The 17656-nt window shown below is 61.5% G+C and overlaps 1 protein-coding gene and 1 long non-coding RNA gene across 2 annotated transcripts; both read right to left on the bottom strand.

Moving 5' to 3' along the window:
• Nucleotides 1–3905: 3905 nt before the first annotated feature.
• LOC147583930 (uncharacterized) lies at nt 3906–5115 on the bottom strand. Its single transcript, XR_015243479.1, has 2 exons — nt 4702–5115; nt 3906–4180 (listed from the first exon to the last, which is right to left on the bottom strand). It is a non-coding gene; the product is annotated as an uncharacterized LOC147583930 (long non-coding RNA).
• A 3873-nt stretch (nt 5116–8988) lies between these two features.
• On the bottom strand, nt 8989–17266 carry PLK5 (polo like kinase 5 (inactive)). The gene is made up of 15 exons (XM_086699679.1): nt 17095–17266; nt 16362–16475; nt 16132–16248; nt 14540–14669; nt 14366–14453; nt 14185–14280; nt 13482–13680; nt 13271–13397; nt 13010–13086; nt 12772–12856; nt 12418–12495; nt 11323–11479; nt 10458–10587; nt 10269–10379; nt 8989–9338 (listed from the first exon to the last, which is right to left on the bottom strand). The coding sequence occupies exons 1-15, from the start codon at nt 17206–17208 to the stop codon at nt 9153–9155; spliced, it is 1809 nt and encodes a 602-aa protein (XP_086555805.1). The 5' UTR covers nt 17209–17266; the 3' UTR covers nt 8989–9152.
• Between the last annotated feature and the right edge of the window lie 390 nt (nt 17267–17656).

Raw genomic sequence — 17656 nt, forward strand, 5'->3', positions numbered from 1 at the left:
CTCTCAAAATAAATAACGTTTAAAAAAAAAGACACACGCACAGAGGGGGGATTTGAGACCTGGCCCCACAGAGAGAAGCCATGTGAAGTTGAGCCAGGGACGCCTGGGGCCCCAGAGGCTGGAAGAGGCACAGAGGACCTTCCCTAGAGCCTCTGGAAGGAGCCAGCCGTGAGGAGCAAATGCCTCTCACTCGCTTTGTGGCAATGTTACAGCAGCCACGGGAAACAGTACGGGGGGGGTGGGCGACACGTGACGTGGGGTCTGGCCCTCAGTTCAGCGGTGGGGTTGAACACGGCTGCAGTGGCCCCAGGCGACCTGGGGTGAAGTCAGGCCGTGGCCATCCCGCCGGAGGCTATGGGGGCAGTGGGAGGTGAGAGTGTGGAGACCAGTCCCCCTGGCATTTTGGACACGAGAAGAAAGCAGCCCCTCGAGGGGCTGAGGGGTCAAGGGAAAGACGGGACATCGAGGGGGTCGAAAGTAAGTCCTTGGAAAGGGGGTGGGGGCTGGAGCCCAAGCAAGGGGTTTCTGAAAGATGTAATAGGGGCGGGCCTGATCTGAGCTCTTGCTGTCCTAGAACTTACCAGAAATGTCTGAGGGATGTGCTCGCTCTCTACTGCGGGGATGTGGATGCCAGAGCTCCTGGGGCTCCCGGGGAAAGCTGAGACCCCAGGTGGATTCTTGAGCTTGCCATTTGAGGCCCTGGATCCAGCTGTGCCTGAAGGCGGTCCATCCCGACCTCTTAGTTATGAGTGCCAGTAAGCTCTCCTGCTTTGCTTGAGCCATTGTGAGCTGGAGTGACTCAAACTCATCACCACCTACAGGGGCTATATTCCTGGCCAGAGGGCTGGGGAGCGTTTCCCGGGGTCAGGGATGCTCAGCAAAAGGTCAGCTTCTTCACATCCAGGCACACTGTGGGAAGCCAAAGACTGAGACAAGTCTTCGTCGCCCTCTGGGTTCGCGGGCTCAGCACATCAATGTGACTCTCACCCAGTATCTGCTGAGAAGGCCTCCATTCCGTGTCTCATCAGATTTCAGGGAGATGTTGAAGTGTAACCCCATGGTTCTCCCATCTGCAAAGTGGGTTTGCTGCGGGAACAATAAGTCACCTGCATGACCACGTGTTCCCTTGAGAGTTCCCTGGGACAGAAGGGATAGGTCACCTCATGCCCACCAGTGTAGGGAAAGAATCTCTAAAGACAGACGGACCACCTTCCTGCTTCATGACCCTGGGCATGTCATCTCCCTGACCTCAGTTTTCTTATCTGTAAAATGGGGGCTTAATCAGGGCTTAATCACCTGTAGGTATGTTACATGCTGGCTTGTAGTAGTTCCTGCCCTCCATCTGTGCCCTCGGAGAACACATTCTGGAGGGGATCAATGCAGACACAACCCCTCTGGGGCCGGGAAAACTCCAACACACCAAACAGAAGAATAAACAATGCCCGGAACCTAGAAGGTGCTTAGTATTTGTTGGATGGATGGATAGATGGATGGATGGATAGATGGATGGATGAGTAAATAGACAGGTGGAGGGTGAATGAATGAATGGATGGATGGATGATGGGATAGTGAGTGGAGGGATGGTGGGTGGGTAAGTCAGAACTTCAGAAGAAGAGAGATGAATTCTGCCCCAGGAATAAGGGGAAGGCTAGATAGAGGGGTTGATTGGTCATGGGGAGACAGTGTGGCAAAGGCTTGGAGGTGATGCGATCACAGGGCACGTTCAGGGGACAAAGAGTAGTCAGAGGGACGGGTTACAACACTGGGAGGCAAGGTTGAAATGCTTAACTGGAACATGGCCTTGGGACTCCTTTAGTCTCATGCATCCCGGTCAGGCCTTCCACGGCAGTCCCCATTTTTGTCTCCCTCACCCCTGGACCTTAGCCTTTACAAGGAGAAAGTCACACCAGCCTATGCTGGAATTCAGTGGCCAATAGAATTTAAATATAAACGTGGGGGCGCCTGGGTGGTTCAGTCGGTTGAACATCCGACTTAGGCTCGGGTCATGGTGTCACGGCTCCTGAGTTCAAGCCCTGCCATCAGGTTCTCTGTTGTCAGCATAGAGTCCCCCCTCCCCCCCCCCCCGCCTCTCCCTAGCTTGCACTCTGTCTTACAAATAAATATTAAAATTTTTTAAATAAATGTAAACGTAAACAGCCACATATGGCTGATGGCTCCTATACCGAACAGGATCACTCTAGAACCTTCCAGTCCAGCATTGTCCAACAGAACTTTCTGCGATGATGGGAATGTTCTAGATCTGAGCTCTCCATTACAAGAGCCGCCAGCCGGCCACACTGAGTGACTGAGCATCTGAAAGGTGACTTGTGCCATTAAGAAATGGAACTTTTAATTTTGCATTAATTAAATTTAAATGGCCACCAACAAGGAAGCATCGGGGAAGGTACTATGCTATGCAGACTTCGAAATACTTTTCAACAAGGGAAGCAGGAGGGAAGGCCAGAGTGCCTAGAAACTGGGATAAGTGTGTGTGGAGGCCCCAAAACAACAAGGGTCACAGAAGAGGTGGCATGTCACCTACATGGCAGAGGGGACTGTGCAGGAGGCAGCAAGCCCAGGCCCCTGAGGCGGAGGTGACCCTGGGTGCCTGGGGCGCCCAGCGTCCTCACAAGAGGGAGGCCTCACGAGAGGCCGCGTTGCTGGCCGTGGGGATGGGGAGGGCCCGCGGGCCCAGGATGTGGTGCCTCTGGAAGCCGGAAAAGTGGGGGACACAGGACTTCTTGGGGCCCCCGGGGAACCAACCCTGCCCTCGCCTGGGTGTTAGGACCTGTGAGCCCAGCGCTGTTGGAGAACCAGCGTGAGTGGTTTAAGCGGGCAGGTTTGGGGGGGATTTGTGCGGCTGCGGTAAAGTTACCCCAAACCCTTGCAAACACAGCTGACCCTGTGGCCTGCACAACGAAAATACAAAATGAGCCCAGACACCGTGTGGTCTGGGAAGGTAAGGATGTGTTCAAACAGCCCACAAGGATGGGGGTGTGTCCAAGGGACACAGGAGCCACCGCAGGAAAAGAGCTCCCGGTGACCAGAGCTGGAGCGATCACTCTGGAAGATACAGGACGCCCAGTTAACCTGAATCATTTCATTTTAATATTTCAGATTTTGCGCTGGTTACTGACCTGGAATTCAGATTGAACAGGATGTTGTGTGTTTGGATTTGCTGTATTTGGCAAGGGGCGGGGGGGGGGGGATAGAGAGACAGAAAGGCATCGATTTACAAAGGCGTGTGCCCGGGAACTCCGTCTTGGGGCTCCTAAATTCTGCCTGGCAGGTAAAGGTGGGGCCAAGCCAGCAGGACACGGGTGGGGGTGGTTAATATGGACCAGAACTAAGCTCACAGGTCATTGATATACCTTGAGGCCTGTTTCTCGCCATAGCCCGGAGCGGGTGTGCTCTGGGGCAGAACCGGGGTGAAGCCGAAAGCCCCCAAGCACCTGTGCCCCCACGGGCCCCCTGCGCTATCCTCAGGACAGGCCCCACCCACAACCGGACTGGGCCAGAGCAGCCCGTGCTCTGTCGCCACCGTGCGGCCCGAACGGCACATGACGCCTCAACGGCCGCGGGGACCGGCGTTGGGCTTGAATTGGTAAAGTGGAGACTAGGGTCTCTTCGCCCCCGGGGTTGTGGGCTCCCTCAGGCCACAAACGGACCCACCTTTTCCACCTTTCACCACTGACCCGTCCCTGGGCCAGCAGCTCAGCCCTGGCACACAGGGGGCACTCCCTAAATGTTTGTTGATTGAGTAAATGACAGGACCCCAAAGAACTGAGTTTTTCCTTTACTCACACCAGATCTGGCCTTGGCCAAGGGTGACACAGGACAACTTGAACACCCCTCTCCATGAGAATTTTGCCACTGTCCCCAGTAGCAGAAAGGACTCCAGCTCATTGGCTTTTTCTTAAACGTTTATTTTTGAGAGAGAGCGAGCACGCGGGGAAGGGCAGACAGAGGGAGACCCAAAATCCCAAGCAGGCTCCAGGCTCGGAGCTCCAAGCTGTCAGCACAGAGCCCGACGCGGGGCTCGAACCCACAAACTGTGAGATCATGACCTGGGCCGAAGTCAGATGTTTAAACGACTGAGCCGCGCAGGCGCCCCACGAGACGAAGAGGCAGAACGAGGTCCCATGGTGAAGGACACAGGGGCCGGGTCCCAGGACAAGTTCTGAAAGCCAAGCAATAAATGTCGTCTGACTGTAAAAATACATCTGATTACTCTCCCATCTGCAGAGAGAGGTTGAGATTTGCCGGTGGAGAAAATCTGACCTATTTACATGTATCAATTGGGAGCTGAAAACCATTTTCAACCACTTCAGGCAGGAGATGACGGCCGATGTCAATCCTAATCATGGAACCTCGAACACAGTTTTGGTTCCGAACACGTGTTGGAAATCGTCTTGGGGATACACCCAGGGGTGGGCTTCCTGGGCCATACGGTAACCCTGTGTTTAACTTATGGAGGAACCAGCAGCGGGGTTTTTGTGATTGAAGCCTTTACTGAGGCCACTGCAGAGTCACCTGCGGTTGTGAGAAATGCCGCTGAGAAACTCCCTTGTGCACTTGGCCCGGTTCTCCCTGATGGTCACATTTTACAAATCGATAGTCAGTATCTCCACCCGGATATTGTCGTTGATACAATCACCTCCCTTATTTCAATTCACTTGTTTACATTCTACTCGCACTCACCTGTGTGGTATGGCATCGCCCACAAGTTCACCAGCTGGGGAAATCCGTGCGTCCACCCCGCAAGTGTCCCCCCCCCCCATCCGTAACCCTGGCAACCACTCATCTGTCCCCCATTCCTAAGATGTTGTCACTTCATAAACGTTGTATCAGGAGGCTCTTGTTCTCCGTGACCTGTCTGCGATGGTATGTTCTCACTCGCAGGCTCTCGGGAGTCACCAGGATTTTAAAACTTCCCCGTTTGGCAGGGGGACAGGTGGACATGCCTCCAGCCACACTTTTCTCCCAGCAGTTACATACCGAGGTCACCCGCGTGCCTCAGTTTCCTCGTCTGGTAAGTGGGGGAGAGAACCCCCGACCCCAAGCCGAGTTACGTGGATTAGAGCAAGCGGGGCACGCGAGGCCGGCGTCCGGGACCTGGCCCCTGCGAAGCTTTATGACGTCACACGCGGTTGCCACAGCAGCAGCCAATCACATCTGCCCGGCTGCGCGGGGGGGGGGGGGGGGGCCGGCCCCGCCCCGCCTGCTGCTGATTGGAGGAGGCGTCGCATCGCGCGCTCCCACAGACCAATGGGAACGTGGTCCAGAGGCAGGGCGCGGGGGAAGCCAAGTTCCCTGCATCCTTCGGAGCATCCATTCTCTCGGTGGCTTCCTCTTAACACAATAAGAAAGAAAGAAAGGCCCGGCCTGGCACGCATTCGCTGCCTCTTCCTGAAGCTCCGACCCTTGCAAGCGCCCACCAAAGGGAGGCTAATGATTTTATTTCTTGAGGTGCCCTGTTACCCTGTCTGAAGAAGACTCCAGAAACTCGCAGCGTGGGAGCCTGGGGTGGGGGGGCTCCCTGCCCCTCCTGCAGTTCGCACCCTCCGGCTGAGAGCTGGTCTGGGAGGTCACCCAGATACTGGGTGGTGTGGGCCGGCTGCTCGCTGAGCCGGCGCCGCTGTGGGGCCGCAGACGGGCGCGGGCAGGCACTGAGGGCAGGGCACTGTGCAAGACGGGCAGCTACATGCTGAGGGTGCTGGGTCCCGGGCTGGGTCCAATGCGTGTTTCGCTACCGCCGAGTGATAGCAAATCGGCACAAAGCCGAGTGACCTGAAGCAGCGAAATACACTTGTCTTTTTCCTTCATCATTTCTGGAGTTCGGGAAGTGGGAAGGGGTCCAGATGCGTGGTTCTGGCTCGGGGTCTCTCACGAGGTTCTGGTCACAGGCGGGCTGGGGCTGCCTGGTCCGAGGGGCTCAGCTGGGGCCCGAGGACCCGCTCCCAGGCGGCCAGCCGGGGCTGCTGGTGGGAGGCTCGGGCCTCTGCACGGCGCTGTCTGAGCACCATCAGGTCACAGGGGTGAGGACGCGGAGCCAGCGACCCCAGAGAGCGCCAGGCAGACACCTGTATCTTTTGTGACCCAAGGGTGTGGATAGCAAGACCCTGGGGCTGCTGAGTGCCGGCGAGGAGGCCACCCCCAGAAGACCGTCTGTTGACCGGAGACACACCAGGGCGAAGCAACACGACCGGGGAAGGTCGGCATCCCTTCCGCTCCTCGCGGACCCTCTCGCTGCTTCCAGGTGATCCGGCTGGGGGCGGGGCAGCCATGTAGCCCAGGCCTGGCCAGTAGGCTTCAACCTGGGACTTCTGCCTGCATTGATGGGAGAGTCTGGCTGACACATTTCCCCCACTTGGCCTCAGAGCCTGCTAACGAGCGAAGTCAACACAGAAGTTCGTAGCACAAGAGACGGAGAAAGGGAGAGAGAGGCAGAAGGGGTCCTTGGCCTGCGTCCGACTCCCCACCATTTCGGCACCGGAAGCCAGTCCTTTGTGTGAGGAGGGGTTTCTGTTCATGTGTAACACGAAGCCACCCACAGGTGAATGGCACAATCACAATGTGCCCACCACGCACGGCACGTCCCTCGGCCGCGAGCAGGAGCGAGGCGCCCACCCCCGCTGCCCCGTGGACGGACCCCGAACACACGACGCTCAGGGAGGGAACCCGACACGAGAGGCCACGCGGGGTGTGAGTCCGCGTGTGTGAAACGTCCGGAACGGGCTCATCCATGGACGGGAAGGGGGCTCGTGAGGGGGAGGTGACTGCTAATGGGGGTGGAGTTTCCTCTTGTGCTCATGGAATGTTCTGGAACTAGATGGAAGTGGTGGTTGCATAACATTATGAATGCACTCAACGCCACTGAGTTGTACACTTTAAGTTTATTATTTATTTTATTTTAAGAGAGAGAAACAGAATCCCAAGCAGGCTCCCCACTGTCAGCACAAAGCCCGGCCACATGGGGCTTGATGTCAAGAACCACGAGATCACGACCTGAGCTGAAGTCTAGAGTCAGACACTTAGCCGACTGAGCCACGCGGGTGGCCCTGAGTTATGCACTTTAAAGTGGTTAACGGGGTGGGGAAAAAATACAAAAAATAAAATAAAATAAATAAAATGGTTAACGCTGCGGCGCCTGGGTGGGTCAGTTGGTTGAGCGCCCGACTTCAGCTCAGGCCATGATCTCACGGTGTGAGGGTTCGAGCCCCGCGTCGGACTCTGGGCTGACGGCTCCGAGCCTGGAGCCTGCTTCCGATTCTGTGTCTCCCTCTCTCTCAGCCCCTCCCCTGCTCACACACACACTCTCTCTCAAAAATAAACATGAAAAAATTTTTAAAAATGGTTAATTGCATGTTATGTAAATTTCATGTCCATGCTACTACCAAAAGGGCAAAAACCGCAGGATGTTCATATCCAGTGTTTTCTGTCTCCCTTCTGCCAGTTCCTCTCCCACCCACAGCCCCTTCCTCCCAGGTTCTCCCAGGGCTCTTCAGCTCCCGCCCCTCTTGTACACGAGAGTTTCTCCTCCCACGTCAGGCCACACCAAGGCATGCGGCCTCCCGACCTCCCTCGGCCCGAACAGCCAGCTTTCCCTCGTCCCTCCCTTGCACTGGCAGCGGGCGGGAGGCGGGCCTTCACACGCAGGCGCAGAAATGCATCCAGGCACATGGTTGAGGGAAAAGGCAAGGGCACATTGATGGTTTCCTTCTTCGCTGGGGAAACCCGAGTGCCGGTGCCCCCGCGACCTCCCCAGGAAGGCGGCCGCTCTGCCAGTTTGCAACTTGTCACAAGTAGATGGCATCCACGTTACACCTTTGGAATCGACAGTAAGTGGCTCGGCAGGGACAGCTTGCAGGGTGCCCGGGGGCCGCTCTGGTCCCAGGGGCGCCCGCAGCGCAGGGGGGTCCTGAGCGGGGCTGCGATCTGCCTGGGAGGCACCCCCCAACCCCCTGTCCTCTCTCCTGACGGACATGACATGACGTGGGCGCCAGCCGAGGGACAGTGACAGCGATGGCGGTGGGCAGGGTGCTGCATGGGCACCGGAAGCCACCCCTCCCCCACAATGTTGCTTTTCATCTTCACTGTTTGCTTCCCCGATTCCAATAAAATTAAGCATCAGGCCCGTGAATACTTCAGTTTCTCTAAAGCAGGGTCTCTCCCGGGCACTGGGGACTTAGGGGCATCCGGGTACCTGGGGACGGAGCAGCACCCTGGCCCCACCCCCTTGATGCAGGATCGCCCCCACCCATCCCCCTCCCACGTGACAGCCGCCGACCCCACACCTCCCCTGGGGGCAGGACCGCCCCCACCAAGGACTCTCTAAAGGCTGAGGGCATTTTAAAAAACAAAAGTATATGGGGCGCCTGGGTGGCTCAGTGGGTTAAGTGTCTGACTTCGGCTCAGGTCATGACCTCACGGTTTGTGGGTTCGAGCCCCACGTGGGGCTCCGTGCTGACAGCTCGGAGCCTGCTTCGGATTTTGTGTCCCCCTCTCTCTCTGCCCCTGCCCTGCTCACACTCTCTCAAAAATAAATAAAAACTTTAAAAAAACAAAAAAAGTCTCCCAGCAGTCGGCGTCAGGGAGCAGCCGGCCTCCCCAAGCCTCCAGTCTCAAAATCTCAGCCGTCCCTGGGCTGTTTGTTGGCCGGCCGGTCCTTTCTGGAATTCGTGTCTCTGTGAGAATAGGCTGCATGTAGCTCTCAGTCGTCGGCCAGCCCTGGGAGCACATGTCCCCTGGCTGTCACAAGACGCCTTCCCTGCAGAGCAGGGGTCACCGACTTCCCTGCCCGGCCACTGAGCAAAGGTCACACGCTTTCAGCTCTCGGGTCATGGCACAGCCGCTCTGGTGTGAGTTTCTGTGTTGGCGGAGATCTGTGCCAGGAAGAGGGGTGAGCTCAGGGCAGGCTGGTCTAAATGTCCCCTCCACTTACAGGCCACGAGGCATCTAACGCCACCAGAGAGGCGGACGGCAGGCTAGGGAGTCAACTTTTCTTTAATGAAAAAAAGGACAAAGCCGCACAAAAGTCTGGGTTGAACAGTCATGACACAAAGCGAGCCCCCCGCCCCCCCCACCGCCATGCTGTCCCCATGGACACCCCTCTGGGGAACTAGAGCCTGAACGGAGCCGGGGCCCCGGCATTAGACGCTCTGCAGCATGTGAAGAGCGTGGAGAAGGCGCTGCTGGGTGGCCGGGGCGCAGCTGGGGCTCCGCAGGGCGCCCAGGGTGTGCGTGGTGCTGCGCTGGCCGCGTTCCCGGACCGTGAGCCGCAGCTCCTGGCCCTGGCCGCTCAGGACCAGGTGAGCCTGGTCTCCGAGGCAGCTCACCTGCCAAGGGGAGAGGAGCGAGGTCAGGAGAGAGGGCCCCCCGGGCCTACCCCCTGCCCTGGCATGAACAGAGCAGGTGGAAGGAGGCTGAGAGCCGCCTGCCTGGGTCTCAGCGGCCGACCCCCACCCCCCCCTCCAGGAGCTCAGGGAGCAAGCCCGGGGGTCCTACTGCACCGACGGGACAACAAGACTCAGACGGGGACTCCCCTTCCCACGGCCACCCAGTGAGACCCCTGCTCTTAAGCCTGTGACCCGGGTGAACTGGCCTCCCCAGCTGCGGCCCCGCCTGGGTCAGTGCGAACGTGCTAGCCCCACTCTATCTGAACAGGCGGGGAGGGGTTCCTGGAAAATAAAATCATAATTTTTACAAATAACAAGGAAAGCAGGGGTGCATGGGGGGCTCAGTCGGTTGAGCGTCCGACTTCGGCTCAGGTCACGATCTCGCGGTTCGCGGGTTCGAGCCCCGCGTCGGGCTCTGTGCGGACAGCTCGGAGCCTGGAGCTGCTTCAGATTCTGTGTCTCCCTCTCTCTCTCTGCCCCTCCCCTGCTCATGCTCTGTCCGTCAAAAATATAATAAAACCTTAAAAAATTTTTAAAAATAATAACAACGAAAGCCCTGCCCGGGCCGTCGGACTGGGGGCTGGCTAGGATGTGTCAGACTGACGTCACCATGACCGCTCGGGAAAGCCTCAATCTAGAAATGACTTTCCGGGGAGATGACATTCTGGCAGCTGCGAACGCCACCCGTGGAGATGATCCCGAATCACGCTGCCCCGGCACGGACACACGTTTTCGGTTTCGCGGTGTTTGCACTTAGAGGTCAACATGCCCCGCTGCCCCTGGCCGCGCCCCCAACAGTCCCTGACGGCCCAGGGGCCTGGGGCTGCCCCGCGGAGGCCACTGAGGACGAGGGCCACCCTGTGCACTCACCTGCAGTGTCCCGTCGCTGAAAAGCAGGAGCAAAGCCCGGTCCGACACGAGGAAGCGCAGCAGGCAGTGGCCGGGGGCCGCCGGGGGGGTGGGCACGGGCCGGCCCTCCTCCTGCGGACAGACCCAGCCTTGCGGGCCTCGGGCTGGCCATGTCCCCAGCGGCCCGGCCCCGCCCCGTCCGGCCCTTACCTCCCGCGGCCGCTGCTGCATGTATCGGGCCAAGAGCCGGAGGACGGCCAGCTTGGCGCCCAGCGGGCTGGGCGCGTCCCTCGGGGCGAATGTGTCCAGCTTCCCCCGCGCGGACGTGTAGCAGACCCGGCTGGAGAGGGGGTACAGGGCGGTGCTGGCTGCCACAGCCTCGATCCTGGGCACCTGAGGCCCGAGGACACCTTCCCACCAGCCACACCCCCTGGGATGGGGATCTGGAGACCAGCTCCTCACGGCCCCTCTAGCCACACCTGCAGCCCTGGCCACTCGCCGGAGCCGTGGACCCAGCACGTCCCTACTGAGATCCTGACCCGCCCCCAAACCCACCCCTCTGCCATCTTCCCATCCTGCCTCAGGGCTGCTCCCGCCTTCCTGCCCTCCCCTCCCACCCCCCACCCCGCCACGGCCTGTCCCTACCTGACCAGACCAGTCCAACTGTCTCCCTGCTGAGTCTCTATGTCACTCCTGCCGTGAAGGTCATGTCAAACGTGACCTGTTCCAACCACGGCTTGAAGGTCACTGACTTCACAGCCTCCCTGTCCCCCCATCTCACTTTTCCTCAAACCCACTGCGCTGGGACCCATGTCAGGAGCTTTGCACATGCTGTTCCCCGTGCCTCAGATGCTGTTCCTGACAGGCTCCTTCCCATCTCTCAGGTCTCGCCTGAATGTCACTTCTTCAGAAAGCCCCTCCACAACCAGGTTGTGGAAGGTCACCTCCACCCCCACCCCCTGCAAAGTGGTCAGGCAGGAAGGGCTTACAGATGCGCAGAGCAGGCCCTATTTTAATAAATACTTGCAGAATGAATAAGGAAAGGTGGGGGGGGCACAGGAGCCCCAAAACTTACTCCCCCGGGGGGCGCAGGGCCATGTGCGTGCCGTCCCGAAACAGGACACCGCTGCCCCCATCCGACAGCTGATAGCCGAAGCCGTACTTGCTGGAATAATCCACCCACGTGGGGGCCCAGAGGACCGGCTGCTGCCCTCCCGGAGGGTCCTGTGGGGCTGGGTGCAAAGAAGGGAGCTGAGCAAGGGGGTCTCAGTGGGGCCTGGTGGGAGGGCGGGGGGGGCGCGGGACGCGTAGAGGAAAGTGCAGAGCGGGGGGAGGACGGGGCTGGGGCACACGGACACTACAGGCTTTCCTTTATTTCATTAAAAAAAAAAAAATTGTGGGGACGCCTGGGTGGCGCAGTCGGTTAGGCGTCCGACTTCAGCCAGGTCACGATCTCGCGGTCCGTGAGTTCGAGCCCCGCGTCAGGCTCTGGGCTGATGGCTCGGAGCCTGGAGCCTGTTTCCGATTCTGTGTCTCCCTCTCTCTCTGCCCCTCCCCCGTTCATGCTCTGTCTCTCTCTGTCCCAAAAATAAATAAACGTTGGAAAAAAAAATTAAAAAAAAAAATTGTGTTAAACACAAACTGCTCAGTGGCTTATGGAATCCCGGATGGGATCCTGGGAGAAAAAAGGCATTAGTGAGAACACGGGAAATCCAGCGGCCCCGGGAAGCTGGCTGAGCCGCACTGGGCGCTCTCCGGGCTGCCTTGGCTGAAAATCTCAAATCATCTTCCACTGTTTACTGAAGACATTTGGACACGAGTTGGCTCCACCGATGGAAGAGCCTTAAAGTCTAGGGTCCTTCTGTGCTACAGCCGTGAGGAGGAGGGCGAGGAAGAGGGCGTGAGACCGAAGACTAAGCAGAACCCACCGGATCCTACGGGAAAGAAAAAGCTCCGAGGACAGTGACCAAGGAGGGGCAGGACGCGGTGGGTGCTGGTGGGGGTCGAGGTGGGGAGTGCATGGGGTGGGCATCACTGTGCTCTGAAGCCTCTCTCAGCTCGGTCCCCGCAGCAGAGCCCCAGAAATACCGGCAGGACCCTGGACAGAACAAGGCGCTTGTCTTTGGATGTGAAGAGGCAGGTGGCCCGGGTGAGTCCGCTGGGCTCCTACCTGGGAGGCTGGGATCCAGGCAGAGCAGCAAGTTCCTGATGGCCGCCTCTACCTCCTGCCTCCGGCTCCCCTTGGGCCCTGGGGAGACAGATCTATGTGGGGGGGCGTGGAGGGAGGACAGGCCTGGCCCCCCACCACGAGGGGCCCCTCCCACCAGCCCCGCCCCCAACTCTCAAATCTGGATAAACCTTATTTTGAACCCAGAATGATTCTGAACATCGTTCCCATTTTACAGGTGGGAAAGGTGAGGCCAAGAGAGGGGCGGTGACCCTGGCAAGGGCCAGTCACCGCCCCCCACCTCTCTACCCTCACTCCCCACCAGCAGCCCCCGCCTAGGATGGAGTGACTGCTCACCGGCTGGGTCACTCCGGAGGGTCCCGTGGGTGAGCAGGTAGACGGGGACTGCGGAGCGGGGAGCCTCTGTGTCCAACAGGGAGGCCTGGGGAGGAAGCAGCAGGGGTGAGGGGAGGCCCTGGGCCCCCAGGAGGGCCCTGAGGTGGGGGAGGGGCTCCAGCCTCCTGGCTCTGAAGCCCCTGCCCCCGTAAGAAGGCGTCCCACGCGCCTCCAAGTGCGCGCTGCCCCGAGCCCTCACCTCACCGCCCCACTCCGTGGAGTCAGGATCTGAACCACCTCCTCCTGAATCCGAGGCCTCGTTAGGAGGGCAGGGGCCTGGAGGAGCGCAAGGAGCTTGGGGGGGCACAGCCCGGCCCCCCGTGCAGCAGGGGGGTATCCGCCACCCACATCCGCCTCTGCCACGGATGGGAAGGTGCGGAGGAGTGGAAAGGACCCACGGCCAGGCGGGGGTGGGTGCAGGCGGCCGGGAGCAGGGGAGGCGGGCGGGTGCAGTACTCACAGGGGGGCCGGCACTGGGCCAGCAGCAGCTGGCCCACCTTCCGGACGAGCCTGCGCAGAGGCTGGGGCATGGTAAAGATGGGTGGGCTGTGGCAGGAGCGGGCCGGCAGCCGGTCCGGGGTGAAGCCCTTCGGAGGCGGGCACCGGGGGTCAGCACCGGGCGCGGGCTGCCCGGCCCCCGGGCCTCGGCACCCCCGCTGGACCCCACGCACCTGTGTGAAGAAGTCATCCCGCAACAGGCGGTCCAGGCTGGGCCGCTCCGCGGGGTCGGGCGCCAGCAGGCGGGCGATGAGGCGGCGCGCGTTGGGGGACAGGTGGGCAGGCTCGGGGTAGCGGCCGGCTCTGATGTTCTGGTACATCTCCGACAGGGGAGCCGCCGTGAAGGGAGGGGCCCCGGTCAGCGCTGTGTACCTGCCCCGGGGGCGGGGGTGGGGGGTAGGGGTGGGAGGGTGGGGCAGGGGCCTGGGTGCCCAGGCTTGGCGTGTCCCTACCCACACCCCCCTGCTCCGGACAGGCTTCGCGTCCGCTTTCCCGCACCCGCCCCACACCCGCTCCCACCTGGCCGGTCCCGTCCACTCGGCTGACGCCAACGTCTGTCTGCACGCCCGCCTGCGCGGGTTCCGCTCCCGGTACCTCACGACCGCGGACCTACCCGCATCTGCCCGCGTGCACCGGCACACGCCCGTCCACACCTCCGTGCCGGCTCGAACCCGTGTTCCCTCCCACGTGCCCTATGCACACCCGCACACTCGCACGGCTCCCACCGGCCCCGCGCCCGCCCACGCCTGTCCACACGTGTCCTAGGCTCGCTCACGCCTGCCTGTCCCCATTCGCCCTCCCCCCTACATACTCACACCTGTCCTCGCCTGCCCCTGCCCTCTTCCCCAGGCCCGGGGCTCCCCGGGACCCACTCACATGATGCAGCCGAGAGCCCAGATGTCTGACTGGCAGGAGTGTCCACTCCTGGAGATGACCTCCGGGGCCAGGAAGTTTGGGGTCCCGCAGAGCACTCTGGGAGGGGATGACGGCGGGCTCGGGAACGCTGGGGCCCGCGTGCCAGACCGGCCCCGCCCGCGCCCTCGCGCCCTCCGTGTACCTGTGGCAGCGGCCCCCCGGCCCCACCCTGGCAGCCAGCCCCAGGTCTCCAATCTTTAGCACCATGTTCTTGTTCAGGAAGAAGTTACCTGCCAGAGGTGGGGGGCAACGGGGTATGAGGGCGGAGGCCACGCTCCCCCGCGCCCCTCCCCCCCGCGCCCCTCCCCCCACTCACTGGGCTTCAGGTCGCGGTGCACAATGCGCCGCTGGTGCAGGTAGCACAGGCCGCTGACCAGGCCCCGCAGGTAGTAGCGCACCTCGGGCTCCGTCAGGGTCTGCCGCGCCTCCAGAACGTGGGCCAGTGACTGCAGGTGACCGCGGGCAGCAGTGGCATGGAGGATGCACAGGTGGCACAGGTGGGCACAGGTGAGCAAAGGTGGGCACAGGAGGGCACAGGTGGGCACGGGAGGGCACAGGTGAGCACGGGAGGGCACAGGTGGGCACGGGTGGGCACGGGCGAGCACAGGCGGGCACGGGCGAGCACAGGCGGGCACGGGTGAGCACAGGAGGGCACGGGTGAGCACAGGTGGGCACGGGTGAGCACAGGAGGGCACAGGTGAGCAAAGGTGTGCACAGGTAGGCACAGGTGAGCACAGGTGGGCACAGGTGAGCACAGGAGGGCACAGGTGAGCAAAGGTGTGCACAGGTGAGCACAGGTAGGCACAGGTGAGCACAGGAGGGCACAGGTGGGCACAGGCGAGCACAGGTGGGCACAGGCGAGCACAGGAGGGGACAGGTGAGCAAAGGTGTGCACAGGTAGGCACAGGTGAGCACAGGTAGGCACAGGTGAGCACAGGAGGGCACAGGTGGGCACAGGTGAGCACAGGAGGCCACAGGTGAGCAAAGGTGTGCACAGGTAGGCACAGGTGAGCACAGGTAGGCACAGGTGAGCACAGGCGAGCACATGTGGGCACAGGCGAGCACAGGAGGGCACAGGCGAGCACAGGTGGGCACAGGTGAGCACAGGAGGGGACAGGTGAGCAAAGGTGTGCACAGGTAGGCACAGGTGAGCACAGGTAGGCACAGGTGAGCACAGGAGGGCACAGGTGAGCACAGGAGGGCACAGGCGAGCACAGGTGGGCACAGGTGAGCACAGGAGGGCACAGGTGAGCAAAGGTGTGCACAGATGGGCACAGGTGAGCACAGGTAGGCACAGGTGAGCACAGGAGGGCACAGGTGGGCACAGGTGAGCACAGGAGGGCACAGGCGAGCACAGGTGGGCACAGGTGAGCACAGGAGGGCACAGGTGAGCACAGGAGGGCACAGGTGGGCACAGGTGAGCACAGGAGGGCACAGGCGAGCACAGGTGAGCACAGGAGGGCACAGGTGAGCAAAGGTGTGCACAGGTGGGCACAGGTGAGCACAGGAGGGCACAGGTGAGCACAGGAGGGCACAGGTGAGCAAAGGTGTGCACAGGTGGGCACAGGTGAGCACAGGAGGGCACAGGATAGACACAGGCGGGCACAGCTGTGCTCAGGGGGGCTGGATCGAGTTAAGGTGGTCCTACATGGCCACAGATGAAGAGATGGGCCAGATGAATAAACGGGCACAAGTGGACACAAGTGAGTCCTGGTGTGCAGAAGTGAGTCACCCGAGCCTAGGTGGGCACTGGTGCATAATGGACGAGCACAGACGCGTCTGGTGCAGACACAGTAGAGACAGGTAAGTACAGAGACACACAGGTGGGCGAGGGGAGCACCACAAACATGGGGGGGCGGGGCGCGGTGCAGGCTCCCTCTCCACCCCCCCCCCCCCCCCCCGGGGCACCTGGCGGCTGCAGTACTCCAGCACCATGTACACGTGGTCGCGGTCAGCAAAGTGTCCGTGGAAGGCTACAATGTTTCGGTGTCGCAGGCGGCTGTGCAGGGCGATCTCACGTTCCACCTGCAGGCGTGGCCCCACCTGACCCCTAGTACTCGGGCCCAGGGGCGTACACCCTCACCCCCAAGGGCAGGAACCTGTCTGGCGCCCCCCTGCGAGCGAAGGTCTGGGCCTACCTTCCCCCGGGTGCGGAGCCGCCCGGCCCCGCCCCCACCACGAGGCACCACCTTGAGGGCAAACACCGCGCTGGTGGACATGTCCATCAGCTTGTAGCAGCGGCTGAAGGCACCCTGCAGCGGAGAGGTGCCCGGCTCAGCGGCCAAGTGTGCGCAGGTGTGCGGACAGGTGACCAGGCCTCTTCACGTGCACAGACACACAGACAACAGGAGACGCACGGACACACAGCTCACACCCTCAGACCCGCACAGGCAACCCCCCGAGCATGCAGGAAAACGCAGGGACGCGTCCCCAGACGTATCCAGATCTGGAAACACCCACCCAGCGGACCACAATATAGCATATGGACACACGCAGACGCGGAAGCACATTCAGACGCGCGCCTGGAGACAACACGACAGAGTTCTTGCAGAGGCACGGAGCCCTGGAACACTCGAGCGCTCACCCACAGCCCCGGACAGACGGCCGACCTACGGGCACCGCACAGGACGCCAAAGAGCGGTTCCCGCCACAGCGCACGCGGTGCAGGGGTTCGCCACAGACGCGGCCGCGCAACCCTCGCAAGCCCAAAGCCAGACCCCAAACTCGCGCGGACACACGACACACGCAGAAGGAAAACCCGGGGACTCGCCGGGGCTCGCGATCGCGCGCGCACACCCCTCCCCGCCCCGCCGGGACCCCCGCGCGGCCCCGGACCCTCGCCGCGCACTCGTGGTGCCGGGCGTGCCGCACCTTGCCGATCAGCTTTCCGCGCCTGTAGACGCGCCCGGAGTTCGGGTCGCGCAGGAAGACGGAGACCGGCGGGCGGCAACTGTGCCGCCGCCGCCGCCGCGGCCCGGGTTCCATCCCGCCGGGAGCCTGGCGGGCGCTCGGCGCGGGCACTGGCGCAGCCTCAGCGGGACCACAGCGCGGCTGCTCCCGGGGCTGCGCGCCGCTGGGGCGCGTCTTATTGGCTGAGGGGGCGGGGAGGGGGCGTGGCCCGACGTTCGGGGCGTGGCCAGGCGCCGGCGGGGGCAGGTGTGCGCGGTGAGCGGGGGTGGGGGGGGGGGGCGCACGGGGACACCGGGCTGGAGGGAGTTTCAGTGATGAGACAGGAGCTCGCGCCGGCGCGACAGCCCTGCGCCAATCCGGTGCGATCAGCCGGCTCGCTGCTGTTCCAAGCCTGCGCCTCCCGCCAGGCTGTGAGGTGTTAACGTGCCCATTGCCCTGAGCGGGAAACTGAGGTCAGAGAGATCGTCTCCTCTCGGAGGCCTTTCCAGGGAGAGGCGACTGGAAGCGAGGGCTTGACGGGGCT

The sequence above is a fragment of the Puma concolor genome, chromosome A2, assembly GCF_028749965.1.
Source record: "Puma concolor isolate L17-30 chromosome A2, mPumCon1.1.hap2, whole genome shotgun sequence".
NCBI lineage: Eukaryota > Metazoa > Chordata > Mammalia > Carnivora > Felidae > Puma > Puma concolor.

Bases quoted from the DNA above. Each gene is read 5' to 3' on its own strand.
- PLK5 (XM_086699679.1), bottom strand. From the start codon at position 17,208: ATGGAACCCGGGCCGCGGCGGCGGCGGCGGCACAGTTGCCGCCCGCCG. The intron at 14,454-14,539 runs GTGAGTGGGGGG...CACCTCTGGCAG, and splicing joins GCACCGCGACCTGAAGCCCA to GTAACTTCTTCCTGAACAAG. The intron at 12,857-13,009 runs GTGAGGGCTCGG...CTTCCTCCCCAG, and splicing joins CCACGGAGTGGGGCGGTGAG to GCCTCCCTGTTGGACACAGA.